Genomic DNA, 27,591 nt, shown 5'->3' with positions numbered 1-27,591 from the left:
GGTCTTCGTTCAACCTTTAAACCAGACTTACTGGGAACTATCTCTGAATTTGTTTTTGGGGAGAACCCTGTCCTACCAGGGGAACTTATCCTGCTTCAAGCACTGAGGAATTTCCCCCCTCCCCAGATTTCATTATTCGCACCGCACTCAATACTTGCTCTCATGTTATGCTCAGGGATGATTCCATGAGACAACCCCTGCAATCACCCTCATCCTTTAAAGTACTCCGGAGGGGCGAGACGACGTTCGACATTATGGTTAAAGTTTGTTTCGGTACACAGGCTCAAGCCTGCTTTTGAGGACTCCAACGCCCTTCTGTCGTCTCAGTTGGACCCTCCTGACGACTTTTCCGCCATGGGCCTGACGATGCTTTGTCTCATCCCATGGCACTGTTTTCTGCAACCCATGATCGGTCATCACCATTCGCAGGTTTTCCAGGCAAATTGCCATCCACCCCATGTGCGGGTTACGCCGCCACGTCACTGACTGCAGAGACTCTCTCTCCCACATTCAACCTGTGCTGCAACGTGCCACCAAACTGGGTGGATGACGTGGCGCTCGTCACCTACGACGACAATGTTCTCGTGCTTCTAACAGACACTTCGGCCTCGCCCACCAACGGGCAGTTAAATGTTAGTGTAGTGCATAGCTTGTCCCTCCTCCGCGAGTGCGACCCATCAGAAATTCCTCCGTTTATCTCCTCGTACGGTTCGATCTGCATTTGGGGTGGACGCACCTGCACCTGCCGTTCCAAACGCCTGCTTTCAGGCTGGCCAATGCATCGTCTGCCGCCGCTGGTTGACTGACTACGAGGTGGACCTGCCACCAACCACTCCACCTCCGCCTTGACTGAGATGGAAATCCCAGTCGTGCGCCTGCCGCCTCGCCCAACTACTACTGACACTGACGCCCACATGACCCCCATTCAAGCCTCACAGATGGTACTAGTACTGCGGGGGGAGGGGGAGGGGGCTGTGTGGCATCGATAGGTCGTATCGACCACAATTAACACCATCTTTGGAATCTTACTACTCTGCTGAGCCTTCATGTCAGTTTTTGACTTCTGTTCTGTATCGAAAGTTGTGTAGACATATATGACTTACTGTGAAATATATCTCTGTGGAATTTAATGGGGATAGTTATTGCATTCAACTGATAATTGTATCCTGTTCCCATAATGTCTTAGCAAATTATGAAACAAAACACATTTTACAAAATGGACAACACTGATGTATGGTTAGAAATAAAATGTAATATTAGAATTGTTCATAGCAGATTGTGACAACCTTTTGAATCTGTATATACTTGCAAGTTTGTGCTCAGTGAGTAACAAAATTGTTAAGCCAATAACGACACATGGAAAATATCTCACCAGTCTTTTAAACCACTATGAGATACTTGTTATTTCAAACTGTGGGTAATCACAGCCAAATTGCCACATTTTGAATGAAATGATCCACAACAGCTGTTAAATACTTTTATTTAAAGGTCACAGTAGGTTTCTCATCAATTGAAAATGCAACCTCAGGTGACCTGTACAAAAATTAACAAAGAAAAAATCTGATCTGTACAAAAATTAATAAAGAAAAAGAATTGCACAAAGAATTCTTAACAATGGTCTCAAGCATAATGGGATACTTAAGCATAGTATTGATAGTATTGTATAACAATACTTGAAAAGTACTCATGGAGTTTCTATTTAACAACTCATAGCAAAAAGTAACTGCCTTAGAACCACTAAACATTGTTCACATCAAGTTATGAACACACAGCACGCTAAGAGATGGGAATTCACGAGCTTCCATTGAAGATTGGGACAGGAGATACAATCTAGATGTGAAATAGTATGCTGAATGGTGTCATGTAGATTTGCAGAGAAATGAGAGTCAAAAATGTATCATTAGGAAGGGAGGGAATACAAACATGTATTACACTGACATATTACAGGTTTCACTCAAAATTGCCAAGGAAATAAATTGGAAAGATTGAAAAACACACACACACACACACACACACACACACACACACACACACACAGAGAGAGAGAGAGAGAGAGAGAGAGAGAGAGAGACTCAGGGCTGCACTACAATATGCTCTGTTAGTGCAACCTTTATTTTGTATTCAACAACTCACAACCAAACTGTCACCTTCCAGCATAACCTGAAGCCTGTGCTGTTACAGACAAGTCTGCCACCACAACCAAGGTTTCAAGAAAGACAATATCACACTTTAAACTGAATGATGTTCAGAAGAAATAAAATACATAACCTGGAACCAGACTACTCTGAAAACTTATAAAAAGAATTAGAGAGGTGAACAGATAGTAGAAGAAACAATAATTAAAAAAGAATGAGAGTTGCAAGCCAACATTTATGAGTTGCAAGCTAACTGCATCAATTAAATTGTTATAATGGTAGTAGTGATAGTAATATCATTTAGCAAGCTACTCAAATAAGCAAAATTCTCCACTTTTTAAATTTTTGTCAGAAGCATCAGATATTTAAAAAACAGCACAAGTTATGGGAAAAGAACAGAAAAGTACACATATAGTACCTATAAGATGTGATGCAATAACTAAATAAGGCAAGTAATTATGTAGAAAATAGAACAGATTAGAAACTTCCTGTCTGATTATAATTGTGTTATGGACCAGGAAGTGAACATGGGAACCTTGTCTTTCATGGTAAGTGCCCTACCGACTACATGTGATTCATAACCTGCTCTTACGGCTTCACCTCCATTAGTACCTCTCTCATGCCTCTCAAGCTTCACAGAAGTTCTCCACAAACTTTATGCAACACTCCTGAAGGAAGTAATTTAATTGGATAGATAAAGAAATCTATTCACCAAGAAGTGGCAGAACATACACATAAAAGAAGGTTGTAATTAGGCAAGATTTGGGAGCCAGTGGCTCCTTCTGCAGGCATAAGGGTTAAAGGGGAAGGATGAGAGGTGAAGGAAAAGGACTTGAAAAGTTTAAGAAAAGAGGTATATTTCAGAAAAGTCACCCAGAACCGCGGGTGAGGGGATGCTTACCGCATGGGTAAGTCTAGTAATCCCGTGCAGTCACCCCCGACCCATGGTTCTGGGTGACTTTCCCTAAATCTACCCCTTCTCTTAAACTTTTCCAGCCCTTTTCCTTCCCCTTTAACGTTTCTGCCTGCAGGAGCCACTGGCTCCGAAAGCTTGCCTAATTACAACCTTCTTTTATGTGTGTGTCCTGCTGTCGCTTGGTGAGTAGATTTTTTTAATCTATACAATTAAATTATTTTGTCAAAAACTGATTGTTTTCATCATTTTATTAACTCCTGAAGAAAGGAAGTACCATATTTTATGGACTATAAGGCGCACTTTTTTCTTTGAAAAATTGCCTCAAAAATTCAGGTGCATCTTATACTCGAAATTAATATAAAAATGTCCAGTAGCAGTGCACCAATGTGACAAACATGAGTTGGGGGTATTCACATGCTTGCTAACACTGTCTCCTTTCTGCCCCACCATCACAAACCCAGAACACTCTCTAGCCTATGATGTGTCGTTGTAGTCTCCGGTGCCAGTGAAATAAAATTTAAAGTTATCTGTGTTATCGGTAACAGTACAGTATTTTTGTGAGCAGCTTGTTTCATAAGTGAAAAAAATAAAAGGTGTTCATATGATGCAGCTATAGGCTGAAAGTAATAGCATACGCAGAAGAACATGGAAACAAGAGTAGCTGAGTGGCATTTTGGCTCTCCATCAACAGAAAAAAAAAAAAAAAACATTTGTGACTGGCAGGCTAGTAAAGAAGAACTGAAAAAAATGAGGAAGATGAAATGTGCAAACAGAGAACTGAATGCAAAACAGCCAAAAATAGAAGAGGGTGATTTTCTACGATTTTAAAGGTCAGTGCAGCTTTATTAACTAAGTATTTCTGTAGTCTGGTTTTACAGTCTAACAATAAAAATGGTAAAAATGTTCTTCTTTTTTTTTTTAAAAAAAAAAGCTTAAAAATTAAGGTGCATCTTATAGTCTGTGAAATATGGTAACACAGGAATGGCTTCATCAGCACCTAGGGGATTTGAATTTTCACTATGCAATGTGTGCTCCCAGCAGTGCTGCTAAAACTGCAAAGAGTGCAGGAGAAATTATGTGAAGTTTGGAAGGTAGGAGAAAAGAACCTGCACAAGCAAGAGTACGAGGACAGGAAGTTTCAAACCAGCACACACTCCACCACTTCTACATCCAATTGATGTGTGCCTGCCACTGTGAAGTCTACGCGTGTGGACCTTCATTGTTGTCCACATTCTCTCACAGTGACTCATCTGACCCCAATTCTAGCACAGTGTGTTTTGCAATCCAGACACGATACTTGGGCAGTGGCATTGGTAGCATGTCAATATGGATCCAAAACACATGGCCACGTGTCTCATTCTATTTATCTCACAGTAATAGCAGAAACTGCAGTTCCCTGCAAGGTATCTGGGAAATCCATACCCATGTTGCTTGACATGTCTGCTGGTAATCTGTACAGAAACACATCCTGGGTGCACTGCTCAGCTTCTTGGGCCATTACCTGATCAACTTCTGTGGTCCCTGATTTGGTGTATGTCTTCTTATTGACTCGCAAAATATGGCCTGCATTAAGACAAGTAAATATGTGATTTTCAGAACATATTAGGTCGGGTAGTTTAGCACAGAAGCAGGGGACATCAATTACATAAGAAGTTGCTGACAAAGCTGTACTGGGTGGTGCAGTCAGTATAAGAATACACATGTTGGGCTGACTGGATCACACCAGACAGTTTCACAAGTAAGATGGTACATGGAATCCTCATTTTACAAGATTTTCTTTGGATCTTGCTGTTACTGCCAGCAAAGCAGAATGCACTGATGCCAAAGGCTACACTGTTAGCAGCCCCTTACACAAGTTGCAGAGCACTGCGACCTGGATCCACTCGTGGGCCATAAATGTGGCCATCAACCTATCCAAAAAAGGAAGATGTTGGTGCCTATCCGATGGAGTAGCATCAGTTTGGAATACTGAATGCAGCGATGGTAAAATAACCGAGCATGATAAATATATCACAAAGATGCTATATAGCATGACAGAGGATATAACTGGGTGTGACTGGATATAATATATTAACAATTACAGATGGTACATGTTGTTTTGTATGCTTTCCAGAGGCTCTCGGATGTTAGACAGACGATGGCATGCAACCAATGCACTGAGTATGCCTGGCAATGGGAAACACACGACGGCTTTGGGCTGCTGCAGAATTACAATGAGAAGACTTCCTAATAGTCAGGGAGGAGCACCATCATGCTCTTCTTATTACTCTAGGAGAAAAAGTAATTACAATTGTGAACTAAGTAATATCTTAAGTAATTTCGTGATAAACAGTCCCACAGTCTAGTCAGGACATTACAGTTAATACTGGATGTTCACCTATATGGCTTATCACCTATCTTTTATATACATCATAAATTAAAGTCCCCCGCTGTAGTTTCTGTCCATGTGTTTGGGCTAATCTTAGAAGCTACAATAGGGATCTTGCTATCATTTTCACTAGTAGATAGACTGATTCATGAGAAAGTTTTCATGCAGACATACGCACAAATGCTTGTGCCCATACACGGTGCCAGCTGTATGCACAATGTCAAGACCGCACTTTGGCAGGTGGTTTGGGGTGGGGTAGGGTGGGGGTTGTATCAAGTGCAGTGATTACAGGAGAAAAATGTGGGAGGCAGGAAGAGAGGAAGAGTGATTGGGGGTGAGTAATGGAGGCTGTCCATCTTCTGGTTAGGGATGTGAAAGAGTGGGGTAGCAGATGCACAGAACAGGTATGTGATGCATGGGTGTCTGAGCTAATGGGGGTGTAGCATATAATGAAGGTGACACAGAGAGATGAATTGAGAGGGCATTATAGGACATTATAGGACCACAACGGAGGGGTATCTGTTGAGAGGCCAGACAAACATGTGGTTCCTGAAGAGGGGCAGCAGCATTTTCAGTAGTTGCAGGGGCAACAGTCTGGATGGTTGACTGATCTGGCCTTGTAACATTAACCAAAACGGCCTTGCTGTGCTGGTACTGCGAACGGCTGAAAGCAAGGGGAAACTACGGCCGTAATTTTTCCCGAGGACATGCAGCTCTACTGTATGATTAAATGATGATGGCGTCCTCTTGGGTAAAATATTCCGGAGGTAAAATAGTCCCCCATTCGGATCTCCGGGCGGGGACTACTCAGGAGGACGTCGTTATCAGGAGAAAGAAAACTGGCGTTCTACGGATCGGAGCGTGGAATGTCAGATCCCTTAATCGGGCAGGTAGGTTAGAAAATTTAAAAAGGGAAATGGATAGGTTAAAGTTAGATATAGTGGGAATTAGTGAAGTTCGGTGGCAGGAGGAACAAGACTTTCGGTCAGGTGATTACAGGGTTATAAATACAAAATCAAATAGGGGTAATGCAGGAGTAGGTTTAATAATGAATAAAAAAATAGGAGTGCGGGTTAGCTACTACAAACAGCATAGTGAACGCATTATGGTGGCCAAGATAGACACAAAACCCATGCCTACTACAGTAGTACAAGTTTATATGCCAACTACCTCTGCAGATGATGAAGAAATAGATGAAATGTATGACGAGATAAAAGAAATTATTCAGGTAGTGAAGGGAGACGAAAATTTAATAGTCATGGGTGACTGGAATTCGTCAGTAGGAAAAGGGAGAGAAGGAAACATAGTAGGTGAATATGGATTGGGGGGAAGGAATGAAAGAGGAAGCCGCCTTGTAGAATTTTGCACAGAGCATAACTTAATCATAGCCAACACTTGGTTCAAGAATCATAAAAGAAGGTTGTATACCTGGAAGAATCCTGGAGATACTAAAAGGTATCAGATAGATTATATAATGGTAAGACAGAGATTTAGCAACCAGGTTTTAAATTGCAAGACATTTCCTGGGGCAGATGTGGATTCTGACCACAATCTATTGGTTATGAACTGCAGATTGAAACTGAAGAAACTGCAAAAAGGTGGGAATTTAAGGAGATGGGACCTGGATAAACTGAAAGAACCAGAGGTTGTAGAGAGTTTCACGGAGAGCATAAGGGAACAATTGACAGGAATGGGGGAAAGAAATACAGTAGAAGAAGAATGGGTAGCTCTGAGGGATGAAGTAGTGAAGGCAGCAGAGGATCAAGTAGGTAAAAAGACGAGGGCTAATAGAAATCCTTGGGTAACAGAAGAAATATTGAATTTAATTGATGAAAGGAGAAAATATAAAAATGCAGTAAATGAAGCAGGCAAAAAGGAATACAAACGTCTCAAAAATGATATCGACAGGAAGTGCAAAATGGCTAAGCAGGGATGGCTGGAGGACAAATGTAAGGATGTAGAGGCTTGTCTCACTAGGGGTAAGATAGATACTGCCTACAGGAAAATTAAAGAGACCTTTGGAGAGAAGAGAACCACTTGTATGAATATCAAGAGCTCAGATGGCAATCCAGTTCTAAGCAAAGAAGGGAAGGCAGAAAGGTGGAAGGAGTATATAGAGGGTTTATACAAGGGTGATGTACTTGAGGACAATATTATGGAAATGGAAGAGGATGTAGATGAAGACGAAATGGGAGATAAGATACTGCGTGAAGAGTTTGACAGAGCACTGAAAGACCTGAGTCGAAACAAGGCCCCGGGAGTAGACAACATTCCATTTGAACTACTGATGGCCTCGGGAGAGCCAGTCATGAAAAAACTCTACCATCTGGTGAGCACGATGTATGAGACAGGCGAAATACCCTCAGACTTCAAGAAGAATATAATAATTCCAATCCCAAAGAAAGCAGGTGTTGACAGATGTGAAAATTACCGAACTATCAGTTTAATAAGTCACAGCTGCAAAATACTTACGCGAATTCTTTACAGACGAATGGAAAAACTGGTAGAAGCCGACCTCGGGGAAGATCAGTTTGGATTCCGTAGAAATGTTGGAACACGTGAGGCAATACTGACCTTACGACTTATCTTAGAAGAAAGATTAAGAAAAGGCAAACCTACGTTTCTAGCATTTGTAGATGTAGAGAAAGCTTTTGACAATGTTAACTGGAATACCCTCTTTCAAATTCTGAAGGTGGCAGGGGTAAAATACAGGGAGCGAAAGGCTATTTACAGTTTGTACAGAAACCAGATGGCAGTTATAAGAGTCGAGGGACATGAAAGGGAAGCAGTGGTTGGGAAAGGAGTAAGACAGGGTTGTAGCCTCTCCCCGATGTTATTCAATCTGTATATTGAGCAAGCAGTAAAGGAAACAAAAGAAAAATACGGAGTAGGTATTAAAATTCATGGAGAAGATGTAAAAACTTTGAGGTTCGCCGATGACATTGTAATTCTGTCAGAGACAGCAAAGGACTTGGAAGAGCAGTTGAACGGAATGGACAGTGTCTTGAAAGGAGGATATAAGATGAACATCAACAAAAGCAAAACGAGGATAATGGAATGTAGTCAAATTAAGTCGGGTGATGCTGAGGGAATTAGATTAGGAAATGAGACACTTAAAGTAGTAAAGCAGTTTTGCTATTTAGGGAGTAAAATAACCGATGATGGTCGAAGTAGAGAGGATATAAAATGTAGACTGGCAATGGGAAGGAAAGCGTTTCTCAAGAAGAGGAATTTGTTAACATCGAGCATAGATTTAGGTGTCAGGAAGTCGTTTCTGAAAGTATTTGTATGGAGTGTAGCCATGTATGGAAGTGAAACATGGACGATAACTAGTTTGGACAAGAAGTGAATAGAAGCTTTCGAAATGTGGTGCTACAGAAGAATGCTGAAGATAAGGTGGGTAGATCACGTAACTAATGAGGAGGTATTGAATAGGATTGGGGAGAAGAGAAGTTTGTGGCACAACTTGACTAGAAGAAGGGATCGGTTGGTAGGACATGTTTTGAGGCATCAAGGGATCACAAATTTAGCATTGGAGGGCAGTGTGGAGGGTAAAAATCGTAGAGGGAGACCAAGAGATGAATACACTAAGCAAATTCAGAAGGATGTAGGTTGCAGTAGATACTGGGAGATGAAGAAGCTTGCACAGGATAGAGTAGCATGGAGAGCTGCATCAAACCAGTCTCAGGACTGAAGACCACAACAACAACAACAACATTATAGGACAGAGGAAGGGGAAGCTACCGGTATGGGGACCGTCGATTAATGGAGATTGAGGCCAAGATGAAGCCAGGAGTGAAGGATGTGTTGTAAGAATAACTCCCATTTGCACAGTTCTGGTCATTAAGCAGCCATTGTAATCAAACAAGTTGTGCTCAGTTGCACATTGTGTCGCCAGACTTTTCTATTTAGTTCCTGTCCACAGTTTGGTGACAGTCATTCATTCTGATGGAAACCTGGATGGTTGTCACACCAACATAAAAAGATGTACAGTGATTGCAGCAAAGTTGATATATTACAAGGCTACTATCACAGGAGGCCCAGCATCTGATGGGGTAGGATAAGCCTGCAACAGGACTTGAGTAGGAGGTGCTCGATGTGTATACTGAAACTTTCCAACGATTATTACCACCTAGTGGCTTCCTTCCAACTTAAAGCTCGTGCTGCCCACTCTTTGCTAATATTTTCTAATTTATAACTACTTTGTCTCTCCTGTGTTGTCCATCAGCACCTTGTCCTACATTTTCCCTCTCACCTCTTGTGACACCCTATAGCATTGTTCGTGGCTGTTATGACTACATCACTCACTCTTCTAACAACTACCTCTTCACTGTATCACAGTTATAACACTTTCCAGCAACTAACCATCACACTTCATCTCCGAATCCACCCAGGCTTCCTCACACATTGCTCTCATCTGAATTTTACATCTTTTCTTTTTGTGTCCCACACTTGATAATTCACACGTGATCAAATGCCCTCATGTCACAGAACCATCCTATTGCCCTCGGCACAATTTCTTCTGCCCTTTTCACTCCCCAAACTCATACTCTTTGTTATCTATTTCCCATTACAATCACATAACGCCTTCATTTGTCCATTTCTCCTGACATTCCTCATTTTCTTAGCACCACCCAACCCAAATGGACACCTGCTCCATCTAACTGCATCAGTTCAGGAAACTTCCCTATCCCTACCTAAAATTCGGTCCCATACCCTGTTCCTTAAATGCTGTCTAAGGCAGAGGATGGCGTAACCATAATCCCTTTTCTGAAACCCACCCCTTCTTTGACTACAACATTCACATATTCAGATTCCACCAATCCCTATCCCTCACAAACCTGATTCTATAGAAAAACATCACCATGGTACAGGCATCCCAGAACCATCACTGTTCCTTCCGGAAGATACTGTTACTGTAGAATCCTAACTTGTTCTCAATACATAGAAGAGCATTCTAAACACCATCTCCATAAATTATCAACCCGTTGACATCCTACCTCTGTCTTGGAGCACAACTACCCATCAACACCCATTCCCTCACAATGATCCACCTAATCAACCCTTCATAGCACCCACACTCTATTCAGCTGAACTTTTCAATTTGCCACACCCTCCAAAACCCCACCACACCATAAGAAATCCAGAACCCATACGAACCTGAATCACTGTTGTTAATCTTTCCACTGAAAACCTCAGCCCCTCAGAAGTTCCAGTCCTATCCAAAGGCCTTACGTTTAGCCCCACACCCAAGTTTACCCATGTTGGACTTGTCACAGACCTTCTCTCCTTCTCCTGATCCCTGTAACGGAAACAGTTCTTTTCCACCAATCCATCTGATCATAGCCAACCTAATCCCAACAGTGAACCTTGCCTCTTCCAAGTTCATACCATCACCCAACCATGAACCTCCCTTCCTCCCACCCAATTACCCACAAGTCACCTTGCAGAAATTTCGTACCTTCAACTTGGCCTCACCATCCTTCCTCAGGTCCCTTCCAAAGAACACTAACCTTTCAGCACAGGAAAGGATAGCAATACACAACCTCAAAACCGATCCTGAGCTAATCATCACCCCTGCAGTCAAAGGCTCCACCGCTGTTGTGAAGAATTGCAGTGACTGTCTGACAGAAGGCTTCTGGTAACAGTCTGACTCCTCCACTGACAAACTCTGTTATAGTCATACCATCCCAGAAGTCCATCATAACCTCAAATCCCTACTGAAATCTGTAGGTCCATTTCAGAATCTCTCCCCCAGTCCATCTCCCTCCTCTACACAATATCCCACACACCCACCTCCTACACACTCTCCAGAGTCCACAAACCCAACAGTCCTGGATGTCCCATCGTAGCTGGTTATTATGCTCCTACTGAAAAGAGTTTCTGTTCTTGTTGACCAACACCTCCAACCAATTGCCTGAAATCTAGACTTTCACATCAAAGACACGAACCACTGTTTTCATCAACTCTCCACCATCCCAACCCACTTACCTCCTGTAACCCTACTCTTCACTGTTGTTGTCATCTCCCTATACAGCAACATCCCTCATGCCCATGGCCTTTCTGCTATTGAGCACTACCTCTCCCAATATCCTTCGAACCCGAAACCCAATATCTCATTTCTCATACATCTTACCAACTATATCCTCCAACACAACTACATCTACTTTGAGGTAAAGATATCTGAACAAATCCACAGTACAGCCACTGTCATCCACATGGCTACCTCCTATGCCAATCTTTTTATGGGCCATCTACAGGAAATCTCCCTAGGCTCCCAAAGCCCCAAACTGCTTCTCTGGTTCACTGATGATATCTTCAGGATCTGGGCTCAGGGCCAAGAAACCCTATCCTCATTCCTTCACAACCTCAACACCATGTCTACTATCTGCTTCACCTGCTCCTCCTCCAACCAATATGCCACCTTCCTGGATGTTGGCCTCCACCTGATGGCTCCATCCACATTTCTGTCCATATGAAATCCACTAACCACCAACAGTATCTGCATTTTGACAGCTGCCACAACAACCTCACTAGAAAACACTTCCTATACAACCTGGTCATCTGTGGATGGCTTTCTACAGTGGTGGGAACTCTCTTGCTGAAAGTCTCACGATGTCCTCCACCTGCCACCCCTCCCCTCCCCTTGCTAGCTAGCTGCACCTCCCTATTACTACCATACCTGACACAACCCCCATCCCACCTTAGTCCATCTGCCGAACTGCTCTCCTGGCATTGCCTGGCATTGTCTGTCCAGCTAGCACCACCTCTTTCTGTGAAAGAAAGGATGTACTCCAAAAGCTAGCTAGTTTTCTGTCTTTTTTGTGTATGCCTGTCAATGATTCAGCGCTTCTGCTTTTCAGTGAGTGGTCTTCTTTTCTCCTAAAGTATTTACGTACTATAAATGAGCTGTCCAGTCACTGACACTTAGCTCTACTTGTGCAAAGCTGGAATGGTTCACGAATTTCTTGTAACTAAAGAAATTAATTTTTACTGCTAAAGTGGGGCATATTCTGTACAGTAAAATGAAGCCTAAATATTGCACGCAGTCTTCGGAGGAATATAACATAACAGTCAAACTTTGGTTGTTACATAATTATTGGAAGTCAAATTGAAGCTAAAGCTAATATTTACCCAAAAGATAAGCGTTCTGACCACTTGCAATCCATTGGACATCTTGGTGTCTATAGTTTGACCACTGTTAGGCTCATCATTGTTGTAAACTATATCTGAAGGACTGCCATGTATTGAAGTTGTCATAGTCGCTGGTTATTTGTTTAGCCAGTCCTCAAACTTAAGACCCAGTGAGCTGAGCTGCAGCCTTGCAGTTTGCTCCAAGAGGCGGTCTTGTCATCAGCTTGTGCAGATGCATGCAGATAATTGCAGTATGACTGTGATACTAAATAAGTTGAGAAGAAGCCCAGAAGGGCAATCCCATTGCTAACTAGTCCACTTAGACTCCTAATGGGCTTTACTATGCCCTCTTTTGTTGCACTGTTTGGTGAGAAACTTAGTGAAGAAACACTAGTTTTATTTGAGAATCCCATTTGTATTTATTATGTCACGAGGAGCTAAATCATATGAATTCTTTCAGTTAAAAAGTATCACTAGTAACTATTGGCAAGGATTTAATAATAGCTTGACAAGGCATGGGGGAGTATGAGAAAGATATAGACTTTATTTATATCAGAGAATGTAGAAGTGGATTGGACAGTGGTCCAAGAAGTGAAACAGTGTGCTGTGGATGCATTTCTAAGTGAATTACTAGCAGAGATGTTAAGGAAATTGCAACATGTTTCCCAGATATCCTGCAGGGAGCCATAACTTCCACCATCACTCTGGCAGAAATAGAATCATGACACATGGCCACATAATCGGACCCACAGTGATGTGCTACTATTGCCACTGGCCAAGTGATACATGACAGGACTGCAAAACACCAATGTGTGAGAACTGTTGTCCGTCGTGCCACCGAGAGCAAGAGAATGTGCAGAACAGCAATGGTCAGTGCACAGTAGACCACATCATGGCATGGGTGGGTTAAATGGATGCAGAAATGCTGGAACCTCCAGGCAGAATTTCTAGTAAACATAGCCACTAGTCAGCAGTGAACAGCGACAGTGACAGGCAGCCTAACCATTAGGGAGTTATTTTTAGTAGATACAGGAGCACATATTTCAGTTGTTAGTTACAGGTCCTTTGGGCTTGTCTGTAAGTGTCCACCACAGTCTACATTAAGTGGAGTAGGTGGAAGTGTTGTAAATTCATAGGCATCAGGAAGGATTACATTTACCTTGGCCACCGTAACTTGCAGCTTTTATGCAAGTACTTGATTTGGTAGGCAATAGCTGCAATTCTATACTTGGGTTGGATTTACTGGCTTCAAATCCAGGTATAGTTGACTTAAAGCAGCATACTGTGGAGTTTGACGAGGGTTTTGTTTCTCATGGCACCACAGCTGAGGATACCAAATTGATGCAACATGGTGCTGCCTTAACACCATCACTAAACTGCGATCATAATCACTCCAGCTCAACTTCTCTGATAAGATTCCAGAAGAAACTCCACAGATAATCTGGATGGATACTGGGATGAGTTGCCAACAGACACACTGTTTCTTGTGCAGTAACAAACTGAGTAGGGTACAACACTTGGTATCGCGCAGTATGTCACACGCTCAGAAGCATAAACAATGTAGAGTATTCCCTGTCAGTATGGATAATTTTGGAGAAATTGGAGCTTGCTTAGCTTGTGGGACATTGATTGCAAATTTGGCAGGTGCTAGATGAAGATGAGATGGGAAATTAGATGCATTTATGGGTTCCACACGTGGGGAAAGCTGCTGACAAAGTTTTTTTTATGGGAAATTGAGTCACATTTACTGAAAAGAAGAAACAGGCGAAAATGACTTTGCTACTAGGAGATTATGATGAATTATTCCATCCTAAAGGACCACTTCCAGCAATACATGTTATCCAGCATCAGAGTTACAGGAAGGATGTACAGCCAGTTTACAGGAAGACATACCGTATTCTGAACCATCTTAAACCAGTAGTGGAGTAACAGGCAAATCACTAATTCCCAAATGGAATTACAGACATAACTTAGAGTCCATTGCAGCATCTATAGTTACCATTCCTAAATATGAACAAACACATAGCCGCTGATGTACACCCATTCTCTACCACCACAGAGGCTTTAGACAACCTGGGGCGGTGCAAGAATTTCATACCACCAACTAGAAGTGGCACCAGAAGACAGACCTAAAGCAGCACTTACAGTTCCTATAGAGAAATATCAATATCACCACATGCCCGTCAATACTAATGACCACGGTGTTAAACCCAGTTAGCAAAGAACAGGGAACCAGTGATCATAAGGCCATTATACAATCACTGAAAACAACTGTAAATAGGAATGTCAAGAAAGGTAGGAAGACGTCACTGCTAAGTAAGTGCCACCAGAAAAGGACTTCAGATTACCTGAGAAATCAACACGAAACATTCTTCTCTGAGACGGAAAATGCTGAGTATAAATGGACAATGTCCAAAAATATTGTACAATATGCCTTAAACAGGTATCTGCAGAGCAAAGTTGTAATGGAGGCGAAGGATCTCCTGTGGATGAACCAGTATGTTAGAAAGCTGCCCCAAAAGCAAAGACAGCTTCACTGCTGATTTTTAAATGAAATCAAAGCCTCACAGACAAATAAAAACTCCACAAGGCCAATATTAGCACAAGGAGACCTACAGGTGAAGCATTCCAAGAATTTGAAAGTAAAATTCTGACAAAAAATGCTATGAAGTGTTTGTCTTATGTTCAATCAATAAACAAATCAAAGCCATTTGTCCAGACACACTGTGACTGTAATGGCACTGAAACGGAGGGTGACTGAAACAAGGCCAAAATACCAACTTCCTTTCTCGAAAATTCTTTCACCGAGGAATACTGTACTGGTATTGCAGTTTTTTCTTGAAATAGTCACATAAAAATTGCAATGACATATCAGAATAAATTACTGTGAGATATAAAAGAAACTGAAATTGTACAGCAGAGGAAAGAATGCTGGACCTCACAAGCTACCAATACGATTCTACACATAGTATGCAAAAGAAGTTGCTCCTCTTCTAGCAACAATGTATAGGTCTCTTGAGGATTGAAGCATTCCTAATAATTGGAGAAAACCACAGATAATTCCCATTTTCCAGACAAGTCACTGAACAGATGCACAATAGTATAGGCCTATCACTGACCGATCTGTTGCAGAATTTTAGAATACGTTTCATGCTAATGTATTAAGACACATCTACAGAGTGAAAATCTGCTCTGTAGGAATCAATGTGGATTTTGTGAGCAGTTGTGTGAAACCCACCTCACTCTGTCTGTCCCCACGATGCACAAGGCAGTAGATGCAAAAGCCTATGTCGATACTGTGTTCCTCAGCTTTCAGATGGCATTCAGTACAGTTCCATACAGTTGGCTAATAAACAAAATAAGAGTGTACAGAATATCAGACCAGTTATGTGATTAGGTTGAAAAGTTTTTGCAGATGATGCTGTTATATAGCCTACAACGAACTAGCGACAGAAGAAAACTGTGTCGGAATACTTGGTGCAGGGACTGGCAATTGACCCTCAATAGAAACATATGCAACATTTTGCACTAAAACGGCAGAAAGCTCCATTATTGTACGATTACACAATTTCTGAACAATTGCTGGAAGCAGTCATGTAAATTAAATATCCAGGAGTACATATACACAGCAAGTTAAAGTGGAACAGCCACATAAAACTAATCACAGGTAAAAATAAAACAATGGAAAATCCATGCTGGAAGGTAACAACATTATTAAAAGGAAAGTTGCTATTCACCATATGGCAGAGATGCTGAGTCACAGATAGGCACAATAAAAAGACTGCGACAAATACAAAACTGAGGTCTCAGTTGCCCGAGACTGCAGTCATGCGTGTGTGAGTTGTGTTCGCATGAGTGTGTATGCATGTGTCTGTCATCTAATTTTGACGAAGGCCTTACTGGCTGAAAACTATATTTGTTGCAGTATTTTTATTGTGTATATCTGTGACTCAGCATCTCCACCATAGGGTGAGTAGCAACTTCCCTTTTCATAATATAATAACTGAAAAGGCCGATGCCAGACAGATCCGTTGGAAGAATCCTCATAAAGTTTGGTGTACCCATAAAGTGACAGTATGAGCAATGCTTTAATGTTGCTCATCAGTCTGAGACCTTTACCAGATATGATTGATAGAGTGAATAGAGAAGATTCACAGAAGAACAGTGTGTTTTATTACAGGTTGTTTTAGGAAGCATGGAAGTGTCCCTGAGATGGTGACCCAACTCCATAGACAGACGTTAAATGACAAGCGCCATGCATCACGCCATGGTTTTCAAAAGCAGACATTCTTTGAAAAGTCAATCAATATAGTGCTTCCTCCTATGTATCTCTCATGAAAAGGTGATGAAGGTATGATTACAGCTCACACAGAGGCTTACCAACAATCATCCCCCACACCATTCATGAAAGAACAGAAAAGGAGGCAAGTGACAGTGGTAAACAATGTGCCCTCTGCCACATACCACACAATGGTCTGCCAAGTACAGATATAGATGTAAGATTGCAGAAAGTGCTGGACAGAGCTGTTGCCTCACCTAGAGTTTGCTCTCCAGGCAGTAGGCTATTAGGGTCATACCATTGCCTAGAAATGAATCAAACCTGACATGTTTGGCCACTGTGGGTGTACCAGATCAAAATGTTTAGACAATTGTTCATGCTGTCATAACCCAATGGTTACTAAAATTTCAAGCTATTGTCATGGCATGGGCCTCAAATTCCATGTGGTAACTGCTGACAACTGTGCAGGTTCAGGGGGTAAAAAATTATGGACTAGTCCATACTGATGCAAATTTAAAGGTTGTATTAAGAATGTACACTGAACCATTGGCAACTGATGCCACGGAGGCACAGAATTAGGAGCAGCATGAAAAATAGTTATAGGGCTGAGGAAAGAAGTAAAAGATGGACCAAACCTGCCAATTGGTAGTCTGTTAGAGTGGGAGAAATATTTGAAAGCCCTGCCAACAGAAGGACACAGTAGAAGAAAATAAAATGGCACATGAGAGAGAACCAGTATGGTGAAGAGGTACAGAAAATAACAATGAAATTGAGGGACAGGAGGTGGCTACACAAATGAAAGTGGTAAAATCACCAGGACCCGGAAATGTGCAAATTGTGTTAGAGAGGTATGGCCCAAGTAGTCTGTATAAATATCTAAGCAATGTGTTTAATAGAATGTATGCAGTATGTGGAGGAAATTTCAGCAGAATGGTAGTTACCATATCTGAACTCTAAGAGATGTAGAAAATGAAGAAAGAAAGCTTGTATATTATCACTGTAACAGTGTAACAAGATGAATTAGCAGGCTTTGTTGTTGTTGTTGTTGTTGTTGTGGCTTTCAGTCCTAAGACTGGTTTGATGCAGCTCTCCATGATACTCTATCCTGTGCAAGATGCTTCATCTCCCAGTACGTACTGCAGCCTACATCCTTCTGAACCTACTTGGTGTATTCATCTCTTGGTCTGCCTCTGATTTTTACCCTCCACACTGCCCTCCAATACTAAATGGGTGATTCCTTGATGCCTCAGAACATGATGTCTTATGAACTGATCCCTTCTTCTAGTTAAGTTGTGCCACAAACTCCTCTTCTCCCCAATTCTATTCAGTACCTCCTCATTAGTTATGTGATCTACCCATCTAATCTTCAGCATTCTTCTGTAGCACCACATTTCAAAAGCTTCTATTCTCTTCTTGTCCAAACTATTTATCGTCCATGTTTCACTTTCATACATGGCTACACTCCATACAAATACTTTCAGAAATGACTTCCTGACACTTAAATCTATACTCGACATAAACAAATTCCTCTTCTTCAGAAACGCTTTCCTTGCCATTGCCAGTCAACATTTTATATCCTCTCTACTTCGACCATCATCAGTTATTTTGCTCCCCAAATAGCAAAATTCCTTTACTACTGTAAGTGTCTCATTTCCTAATCTAATTCCCTTAGCATCACCCGACTTAATTCGACTACATTCCATTACCCTCGTTTTGCTTTTGTTGATGTTAATCTTATATCAACCTTTCAAGACACTGCCCATTCTGTTCAAGTGCTCTTCCAAGTCCTTTGCTGTCTCTGACATAATTACAAAGTCATCGGCGAAACTTAAAGTTTTTATTTCTTCTCCATGGATTTTAGTACCTACTACGAATTTTTCTTTTGTTTCCTTTGCTGCTTGCTCAATATACAGATTGAATAACATCGGGGAGAGGCTACAACCCTGTCTCACTCCCTTCCCAACCACTGCTTCCCTTTCATGCCTCTCGACTCTTATAACTGCCATCTGGTTTCTGTACAATTTGTTAATAGCCTTTCGCTCCCTGTATTTTACCCCTGCCACCTTCAGAATTTGAAAGAGAGTATTCCAGTCAACATTGTCAAAAGCTTTCTCCAAGTCTACAAATGCTAGAAATGTAGGTTTGCCTTTTCTTAATCTAGCTTCTAAGATAAGTCGTAGGGTCAGTATTGCCTCACATGTTCCGACATTTCTACAGAACCCAAACTGATCTTCCTCGAGGTCGGTTTCTACTAGTTTTTCCATTTGTCTGTAAAGAATTCGCATTAGTATTTTGCAGCCATGACTTATTAAACTGATAGTTCGGTAATTTTCACATCTGTCAACACCTGATTTCTTTGGGATTGGAATTAATATATTCTTCTTGAAGTCTGAGGGTATTTCGCATGTCTCATACATTTTGCTCACCAGATGGTAGAGATTTGTCAGGACTGGCTCTCCAAAGGCTGTCAGTAGTTCTAATGGAATGTTGTCTACTCCCGGGGCCTTGTTTCGACTTAGGTCTTTCAGTGCTCTGTCAAACTCTTCACGCAGTATCATATCTCCCATTTCATCTTCATCTACATCCTCTTCCATTTCCATAATATTGCCCTCATGTACATCGCCCTTGTATAGACCCTCTATATACTCCTTCCACCTTTCTGCTTTCCCTTCTTTGCTTAGAATTGTGTTTCTATCTGAGCTCTTGAAACTCATACAAGTGGTTCTCTTTTCCCCAAAGGTCTCTTTAATTTTCCTGTAGGCAGTATCTATCTTACCCCTCGTGAGATAAGCCTCTACATCCTTAAATTTGTCCTCTAGCCATCCCTGCTTCACCATTTTGCACTTCCTGTCGATACTCCGTACAACCTCTGGTTTAGTCAGTTTATCCAGGTCCCATCTCCTTAAATTCCTACCTTTTTGCAGTTTCTTCAGTTTTAATCTACAGTTCATAACCAATAGATTGTGGCCAGAGTCCACATCTGCCCCTGGAAATGTCTTACAATTTAAAACCTGGTTCCTAAATCTCTGTCTTACCATTATATAACCTATCTGAAACCTGTCAGTATCTCCAGGTTTCTTCCATGTATACAACTTTCTTTTATGATTCTTGAACCAAGTTTTAGCTATGATTAAGTTATGCTCTGTGCAAAATTCTACCAGGCGGTTTCATCTTTCATTTCTTAGCCCCAGGCCATATTTACCTACTATGTTTCCTTCTCTCCCTTTTCCTACTCTTGAAGTCCAGTCACCCATGACTATTAAATTTTCGTCTCCCTTCACTATCTGAATAATTTCTTTTACCTCATCATACATTTCTTCAATTTCTTCGACATCTGCAGAGCTAGTTGGTATATAAACTTTTACTACTGTAGTAGGCGTGGGCTTTGTGTCTATCTTGGCCACAATAAGGCGTTCACTATGCTGTTTTTTCTTTTTTTTTTTTTTTTTTTTTTTTTTTTTTTTTTTGTGGTTTTAGGGCGCAAAACTTCTATGGTCATTAGCGCCCAGCCCGTGACTTAAGACAGTAAAAAACCGAAATTGAAAACCAGCAGCAATGGGAACAAAGTCAGAAAATTGGAGAAACTAAAAATAGAAGTATGCTTAAAAATCTGCTACAGAAAGGGGGTGGTGGTCCCCAAAAAAAGCTTCAAATGACTGACGTCATTTCACTGTCACTAATAAACTGGAGAACGCGGTCGGCTGAGCGCGCGTCATCTGCTAAAATCGACGATAAATCAGGCGACAGCTGCAGACGGGAGCGTAACGGATTAAAATAGGGGCATTCAATTAAAAGGTGTCTTACCGTCCACAGCTGAGAGCAGTGGGGGCAGAGTGGGGGAGGATCGCCGCTTAAAAGATGTCGATGGCTAAAACGACAGTGCCCTATCCGGAGTCTAGCTAAAATTACCTCCTCCCGACGACGCGTTCGGGAGGAAGAGGTCCAAGCGCAAGGAAGGGCTTTCACTTCCCGCAATTTATTACGGGGAAGTGCCGACCAATGCGCATGCCATAAATGAGCAACTTGGCGACATAAACCGCTCCGTATATCGGTGAAGGGAAGCGACTGAATAGCTGGCCGAGGAAGAGAGACTGCAGCCTTGGCCGCCATATCGGCCGCCTCATTCCCACAGATACCAGCGTGTCCCGGGAGCCAGAGGAACGCCACCGAGACGCCCCTCAGGTGAAGCAAGCGCAGACAGTCCTGAATCCGGTGGACCAGAGGGTGCACAGGGTAAAGAGCTTGGAGACTGAGGAGAGAGCTGAGAGAATCTGAGCAGATAACGTACTGTATCCGCTGATGGCGGCGGATGTAGTGGACAGCCTGGAGAACAGCGTAAAGCTCCGCAGTATAAACCGAACACTGGTCGGGAAGCCGAAAGCGATTTGGGGTGTCGCCAACAATATAGGCACTCCCTACACCTAACGATGTTTTCGAGCCGTCGGTGTAAATAAATGTGGCGTCCGTCATTTCTGCACATAGAGCAGCAAATGCCCGACGATAAACAAGTGTAGGGGTACCATCCTTGGGAAATTGACAAAGGTCACGGAGCAGGCAGATCCGGGGACGGAGCCAAGGCGGAGCCGTACCCCAAGTTGTCAAGAAGGTTTTAGGAAAGCGGAAGGAAAGAGAATGGAGCAGTTGACGGAAGCGGACTCCCGGGGGTAGTAGGGAGGAGGGGCGGCCTGCATACCCTACATCAAAGGAGGCGTCGAAAAAAAGGTCGTGGGCTGGATTAGCAGGCATGGAAGACAGACGGCTAGCATAACGACTCAGGAGGACTGCTCGCCGATTGGACAGCGGAGGTTCAGCAGTCTCAGCATAAAGGCTTTCCACAGGGCTAGTGTAGAAAGCTCCAGACACTAAACGTAATCCACGGTGGTGGATAGAGTCGAGACGCCGAAGAATAGACGGCCGAGCAGAGGAGTAGACTATGCTTCCATAATCCAATTTCGAGCGCACTAAGGCGCGATAGAGGCGGAGAAGGACCACTCGGTCCGCTCCCCAGGAGGTACCATTCAGGACACGGAGGGTGTTAAGTGATCGCAGACAGCGAGCCGAAAGATAGGAAACGTGGGAGGACCAGCATAGTTTTCTGTCAAACATAAGACCCAAGAATTTAGCGACGTCTGAAAACGGAAGGGTGACAGGACCTAGATGTAAGGAGGGCGGAAGAAACTCCTTACGTCGCCAAAAATTGACACAAACGGTCTTACTGGGTGAAAAACGGAAGCCAGTTTCGATGCTCCACGAGTGGAGGCGATCGAGACATCCTTGAAGACGTCGTTCAAGAAGGCTGGTCCGTTGAGAGCTGTAGTAGATCGCAAAATCGTCCACAAAGAGGGAGCCCGAGACATCAGGAGGGAGACAATCCATAATTGGATTTATGGCGATGGCAAACAGTACAACACTCAGCACGGATCCCTGGGGTACCCCGTTTTCTTGGGAGAAAGTGCGGGAGAGAGTAGTGTTCACCCGCACCCGAAAAGTGCGCTCTGCCATAAATTCGCGAAGAAAAAGGGGCAGCCGGCCTCGAAAGCCCCAAGAGAACAGTGTGCGGAGGATGCCTGTCCTCCAACAGGTATCGTATGCTCTCTCCAGATCAAAAAATATTGCTACCGTTTGGCGTTGCCGGAGAAAATTGTTCATGATATAAGTGGAGAGAGCGACAAGATGGTCAACTGCAGAACGATGCTTCCGAAATCCGCATTGGACTGGTGTTAAAAGGCTGCGGGATTCCAGCCACCAAGCTAAACGGTAATTCACCATACGCTCCAAAACCTTACAGACACTACTCGTGAGAGAAATGGGGCGATAGCTAGAGGGGAGATGTTTGTCCTTTCCAGGTTTCGGAACGGGAACGACAATAGCTTCCCGCCACCGTCTGGGAAAGGTGCTGCCGGTCCAAATTCGATTATAAAGGCGAAGGAGGTAACGCAGACTATGGGTGGATAAATGCAGCAACATTTGGACATGGATACCATCCGGTCCTGGGGCGGAGGAGCGAGAAGATGAGAGGGCATGTTGGAGTTCCCGCATGGAGAAAACAGTATTGTAGCTTTCGTGATTTTGGGAGGAGAAAGCAAGAGGTCGCACTTCCGCTGCACGTTTCTTCGGGAGAAACGCTGGCGGGTAATTTGAAGAGCTCGAAATCTCAGCAAAGTGCTGACCCAACGAGTTAGAAATTGCGACGGGGTCCACTAAGGTATCATGCGCGACAGTGAGCCCAGAAACCGGGGAGAAACTAGGCGCGCCTGAGAACCGTCGAAGCCGACTCCAAACTTCCGAGGAGGGAGTGAAGGTGTTAAATGAGCTAATAAAGAATTTCCAGCTTGCCTTCTTGCTATCGCGGATGACGCGACGGCATCGCGCACGGAGCTGCTTATAGCGGATACAGTTGGCCAAAGTAGGATGGTGACGGAAAATGCGAAGAGCACGTCGCCGCTCACGTATTGCGTCACGGCATGCCTCGTTCCACCACGGAACTGGGGAGCGCCGGGGCAATTCGGAGGTGCGTGGTATTGACCGTTCCGCAGCTGTAAGGATAACGTCGGTAATGTGTGTGACCTCATCGTCGACGCTGGGAAAGCGACGGTCATCGAATGTCGCGAGAGACGAAAAAAGTGTCCAATCGGCTTGGGCAAACTTCCAGCGTCGCGGGCGCATATATGGCAGTTGAGGCTGCAGTCTGAGGACACATGGAAAGTGGTCACTCGAGTGTGTATCATCAAGGGCGAACCATTCGAAGCGCCGAGCTAGCGGAACAGTACCGACCGCAAGGTCCAAATGAGATAAGGTTGTCGTGGAGGCAGACAAAAATGTGGGGACCCCAGTGTTGAGGCAAACTAGATCCGCTTGGTGGAAGACGTCTAGCAATACGGAGCCACGTGGACAAGGGTGTGGAGATCCCCAAAGCGGGTGGTGGGCATTGAAGTCCCCAACCAGCAAATAGGGGGGTGGAAGCTGACCAAGAAGATGAAGGAGATCAGCTCGTGCCATTGGTGTGGACGATGGAATGTATACAGTACAAAGAGAGAACGTGTATCCGGAAAGTGAAAGACGGACGGCGACAGCTTGGAAGGAAGTGTTTAAGGGGATTGGGTGATAATGGAGAGTATCACGGAGAAGAATCATGAGTCCTCCATGGGCTGGAGAGCCTTCAACAGAGGGGAGATCATATCGGACAGACTGAAAGTGAGGGAGAACAAAGCGGTCATGGGGACGCAGCTTTGTTTCCTGAAGACAGAAGATGACCGGCGAGTAGGAGCGTAAGAGGACCGACAATTCATCCCGATTGGCTCGAATGCCGCGGATATTCCAGTGGATAATGGACATGGGGTGAAAAGAGAATGGAGGAATGTGACCAAAGTTGCTGTCAACTCAAAGACTGCTCGGAGCTAGCAACCGACAGCATGGAATGGCATTCAGCCGAAGGCAGAAGATCCTGATCCATAAGTTGGTCAGGAGCAGTCCCTGCCACCAGCGATCGGCCGGTTGACCGGCCACCAGCAGTGCGCCTCGGCGACACAGAAGATGGCCGAGGGCGATTTCCGCCAGGTGGTGCTGTAGAGGGGGCACGCCTTGGCGGAGAAGGAGAGGAACTGGGTTTCTTTGTAGCCTTCTTGGAAGAATGTTGTTTAGAGGAAGGAGGAACCGATGGTTGTGAAGCTGCGGTCCGTAAAAACTCTTCACGAGTATGCTCTTTTTTCGAAGACTTGGCGTCCGACTTTTGGGCTCGAGATGTAGCAGAACCCGACGAAGGGTGAGCCATAGAGTGGGCAGGCGAAAGTGGTGAGGTTGAACGAGCGATCTTTGCGCTGGCCGATCTGACGACCGTGGTACTAAAGGTGAGGTCGCAAGTCTGCGTGGCCGCCTCCTTTGTTGGCCGAGGAGAAGCAAGGACAGTGCTGTATTTTCCTGTCTGAGGCACGGTGGGCTTGCGACTGGCGAATAATTTTCGAGCAGCAAAGGTCGACACCTTTTCCTTCACCCTTATTTCCTGGATGAGCTTCTCATCCTTAAAAACGGGGCAATCTCGAGAGGAAGCAGCGTGGTCACCCATACAGTTGATGCAGCGAGGGGATGGAGGTGGACAAGCACCCTCATGGGCATCCGTGCCACACGTAACACATTTGGCTTGATTGGAACAGGACTGGCTGGTGTGATTGAACCGCTGACATCGATAGCAACGCGTAGGGTTTGGGACGTAAGGGCGAACGGAAATTATCTCATAGCCTGCTTTGATTTTCGATGGGAGTTGAACTGTGTCAAATGTCAAGAAGACAGTACGGGTTGGAATGATGTTCGTGTCAACCCGTTTCATTACTCTATGAACTGCCGTTACGCCCTGGTCAGACAGATAGTGCTGAATTTCTTCGTCAGACAATCCATCGAGGGAGCGTGTATAAACGACTCCACGCGAGGAATTCAAGGTACGGTGCGGTTCCACCCGGACAGGGAAGGTGTGGAGCAGAGAAGTACGCAGCAATTTTTGTGACTGGAGGGCACTGTGTGTTTCTAACAACAGGGTGCCATTCCGTAATCTGGAACAAGACTTTACAGGACCTGCTATTGCGTCGACTCCTTTCTGAATAATGAAAGGGTTGACCGTGGAGAAGTCGTGACCTTCATCAGACCGAGAAACAACAAGGAACTGTGGCAACGATGGAAGAATCGTCTGTGGCTGAGACTCAGTATGCTTACGTTTGTGACTAGACTTAGTGGAAGGTGAGGAAACCATTGCGGAAGAATCCCCCATGATTACCGGCGTCTCCGATGGCGCGCTCCTCCCTTGTGGGGGCCCTCTCTGAGGGCACTCCCGCCTTAGGTGATTGTTCACACCTCAGGTCACACCTCCCGACAAACGGACGGAGGGACCAATCGGCATTTTCGGAAGGTATCAGCTCGGGTAATCACCCCTCCCTGGGCCTGGCCGTTACCAGGGGGTACGTACGTGTCCTACCTGTCTACCCGGGGCGGGGAATTACGCGTTACCCCGTCACCGGCTACGCACGAAGGGCGTGGGTCGGCCTTCAGACACGCACAGGGAGGAAGAAAAAGAAAGGGAAGGGAAGGAAGAGAAGTCTCAAACGCCGCAGCGGAGAAAAGAGAAAGAGAAGAGGTAAGGAAAAGAGAAGGACAAAGGAAGGAAAAAGACAGAGAAGGACAAAGGAAGGAAGAAGACATAAAAGCAAGGAAGGCAAGAAATGCAGTACATTTACGAGCGTCCGTCTCCGGACGTAGGCACAAACCATACTCCCAGATGGGGAGAAAGAGAAGGAAAGAGCCAGAGGTGAGGGGAGGAGGGGCGAAGATAGGGATGGGGAAGGATGCGGAATGGGAAGGTATGCAGCCCGGAAAGGAAGGAAGGCCACATTAGCTCGGGGTCCCGTGCTCGCTACGCACGTATCCACAAAAGAGTTGTGGACCCCCTGGGGGGCACTATGCTGTTTGTAGTAGCTTACCCGCACTCCTATATTCTTACCCATTATTAAACCTACTCCTGCATTAACCCTATTTGATTTTGTATTTATAACCCTGTATTCACCTGACCAGAAGTCTTGTTCCTCCTGCCACCGAACATCGCTAATTCCCACTATATCTAACTTTAACCTATCCATTTCCCTTTTTAAATTTTCTAACCTACCTGCCTGATTAAGGGATCTGACATTCCACACTCCAATCCGCAGAACGCCAGCTTTCTTTCTCCTGATAATGACGTCCTCTTGAGTAGTCTCCGCCCGTAGACCCTAATGGGGGACTATTTTACCTCCAGAATATTTTACCCAAGAGGACGCAATCATCATTTAACAATACAGTAAAGCAGACTTTATGGGGGGATTATTTAACCAAGAATGGAGAAGATTATAAATGAATTGGAAGAACAGACAGGTTCTGTGTAGATAACATCTTTATTTTATGACAGATCATGGAGAAGAGATTGGAAAGGAATCCAAGCAGTCATTTGGTTTCCATATGACACAGTGTCATTAAAGATATTGTTTGAATAGTTGTGGTCACAGGAACAGCCAAAAATATATATAAGAAGTATCATAAATCCCCACAAGTCAGCAGAATTTGCCATTAGAGTGAGGAAAGAAATTTCAAGAGAGACCTCCAGAATAACTAAACGTCTGAAACTAGCACACAGTCTATCTCCCTCTCTCTTTACGGTGTATGTGCACAATGCACAGGATCTCTGGGGTAGAAAGTGTATGCCAAGGAGGATTAAAGTAGGGAACAAGTGTATGTACACACTATTCTATGTCGTTCATCAGGTTGCAGTAGTAAATGATAAAGATGATATATGTTACATGCTTAGGAAGTTGTAACATGAATACAAAAAGTGGGGTAGAATATATGTGTTGCAGAGGGAAGTAACTTGGACATGGGCAGACCTTAAGTTAAAATTTACAAAGAGTTTAGTAGCATCATATTACATGATGGAAGATGTGACACACATGCATTCAACAACCGATCAGGCAGGAAAGGGCAGCTATCTAAAAATTAAATAGTCTTCTTTGGTCCTCAAAAGTGAGTTTAAAGGTTAAAATGCTATTATAAAAAAGTACTGTGGAAGCAATGACAAGTTGAGGTAGTGCATATTGCGAACTCACAGAATAAAATAAAAAAAGAGACTTTAGATCTTCAGAAACGGTCTACTTGAGAAGAAAACGTGGAATTTCCTGATTTGAATGCATAAGAAATAAGGAAACAAGAGGAAGGATGCAGACCTTTTAGGCTACAGAAATACATAGTA

The 27,591-nt window shown here is 43.8% G+C and overlaps 1 protein-coding gene across 2 annotated transcripts in view; it reads right to left on the bottom strand.

Annotated features, from left to right (window-relative positions):
• LOC126187887 (UDP-N-acetylglucosamine transferase subunit ALG13 homolog) overlaps positions 1–27,591 on the bottom strand; it is a 38,343-nt gene that overhangs the window by 6,915 nt on the left and 3,837 nt on the right. Inside the window, exon 1 of one of the 2 annotated variants that reach the window (XM_049929235.1) lies at positions 12,554–12,956. The exons of the other annotated variant lie outside the window; for it this stretch is intronic. Coding sequence (XP_049785192.1) covers positions 12,554–12,679 — 126 coding nt within the window. The 5' untranslated portion in view covers positions 12,680–12,956. Of the gene's footprint in view, positions 1–12,553; positions 12,957–27,591 lie in introns of those variants that run through there. 2 annotated transcript variants of the gene reach the window in all.

Source organism: Schistocerca cancellata, chromosome 5 (assembly GCF_023864275.1).
Source record: "Schistocerca cancellata isolate TAMUIC-IGC-003103 chromosome 5, iqSchCanc2.1, whole genome shotgun sequence".
Classification (NCBI taxonomy): domain Eukaryota; kingdom Metazoa; phylum Arthropoda; class Insecta; order Orthoptera; family Acrididae; genus Schistocerca; species Schistocerca cancellata.
This window is presented reverse-complemented; position numbering and strand designations above follow the sequence as displayed.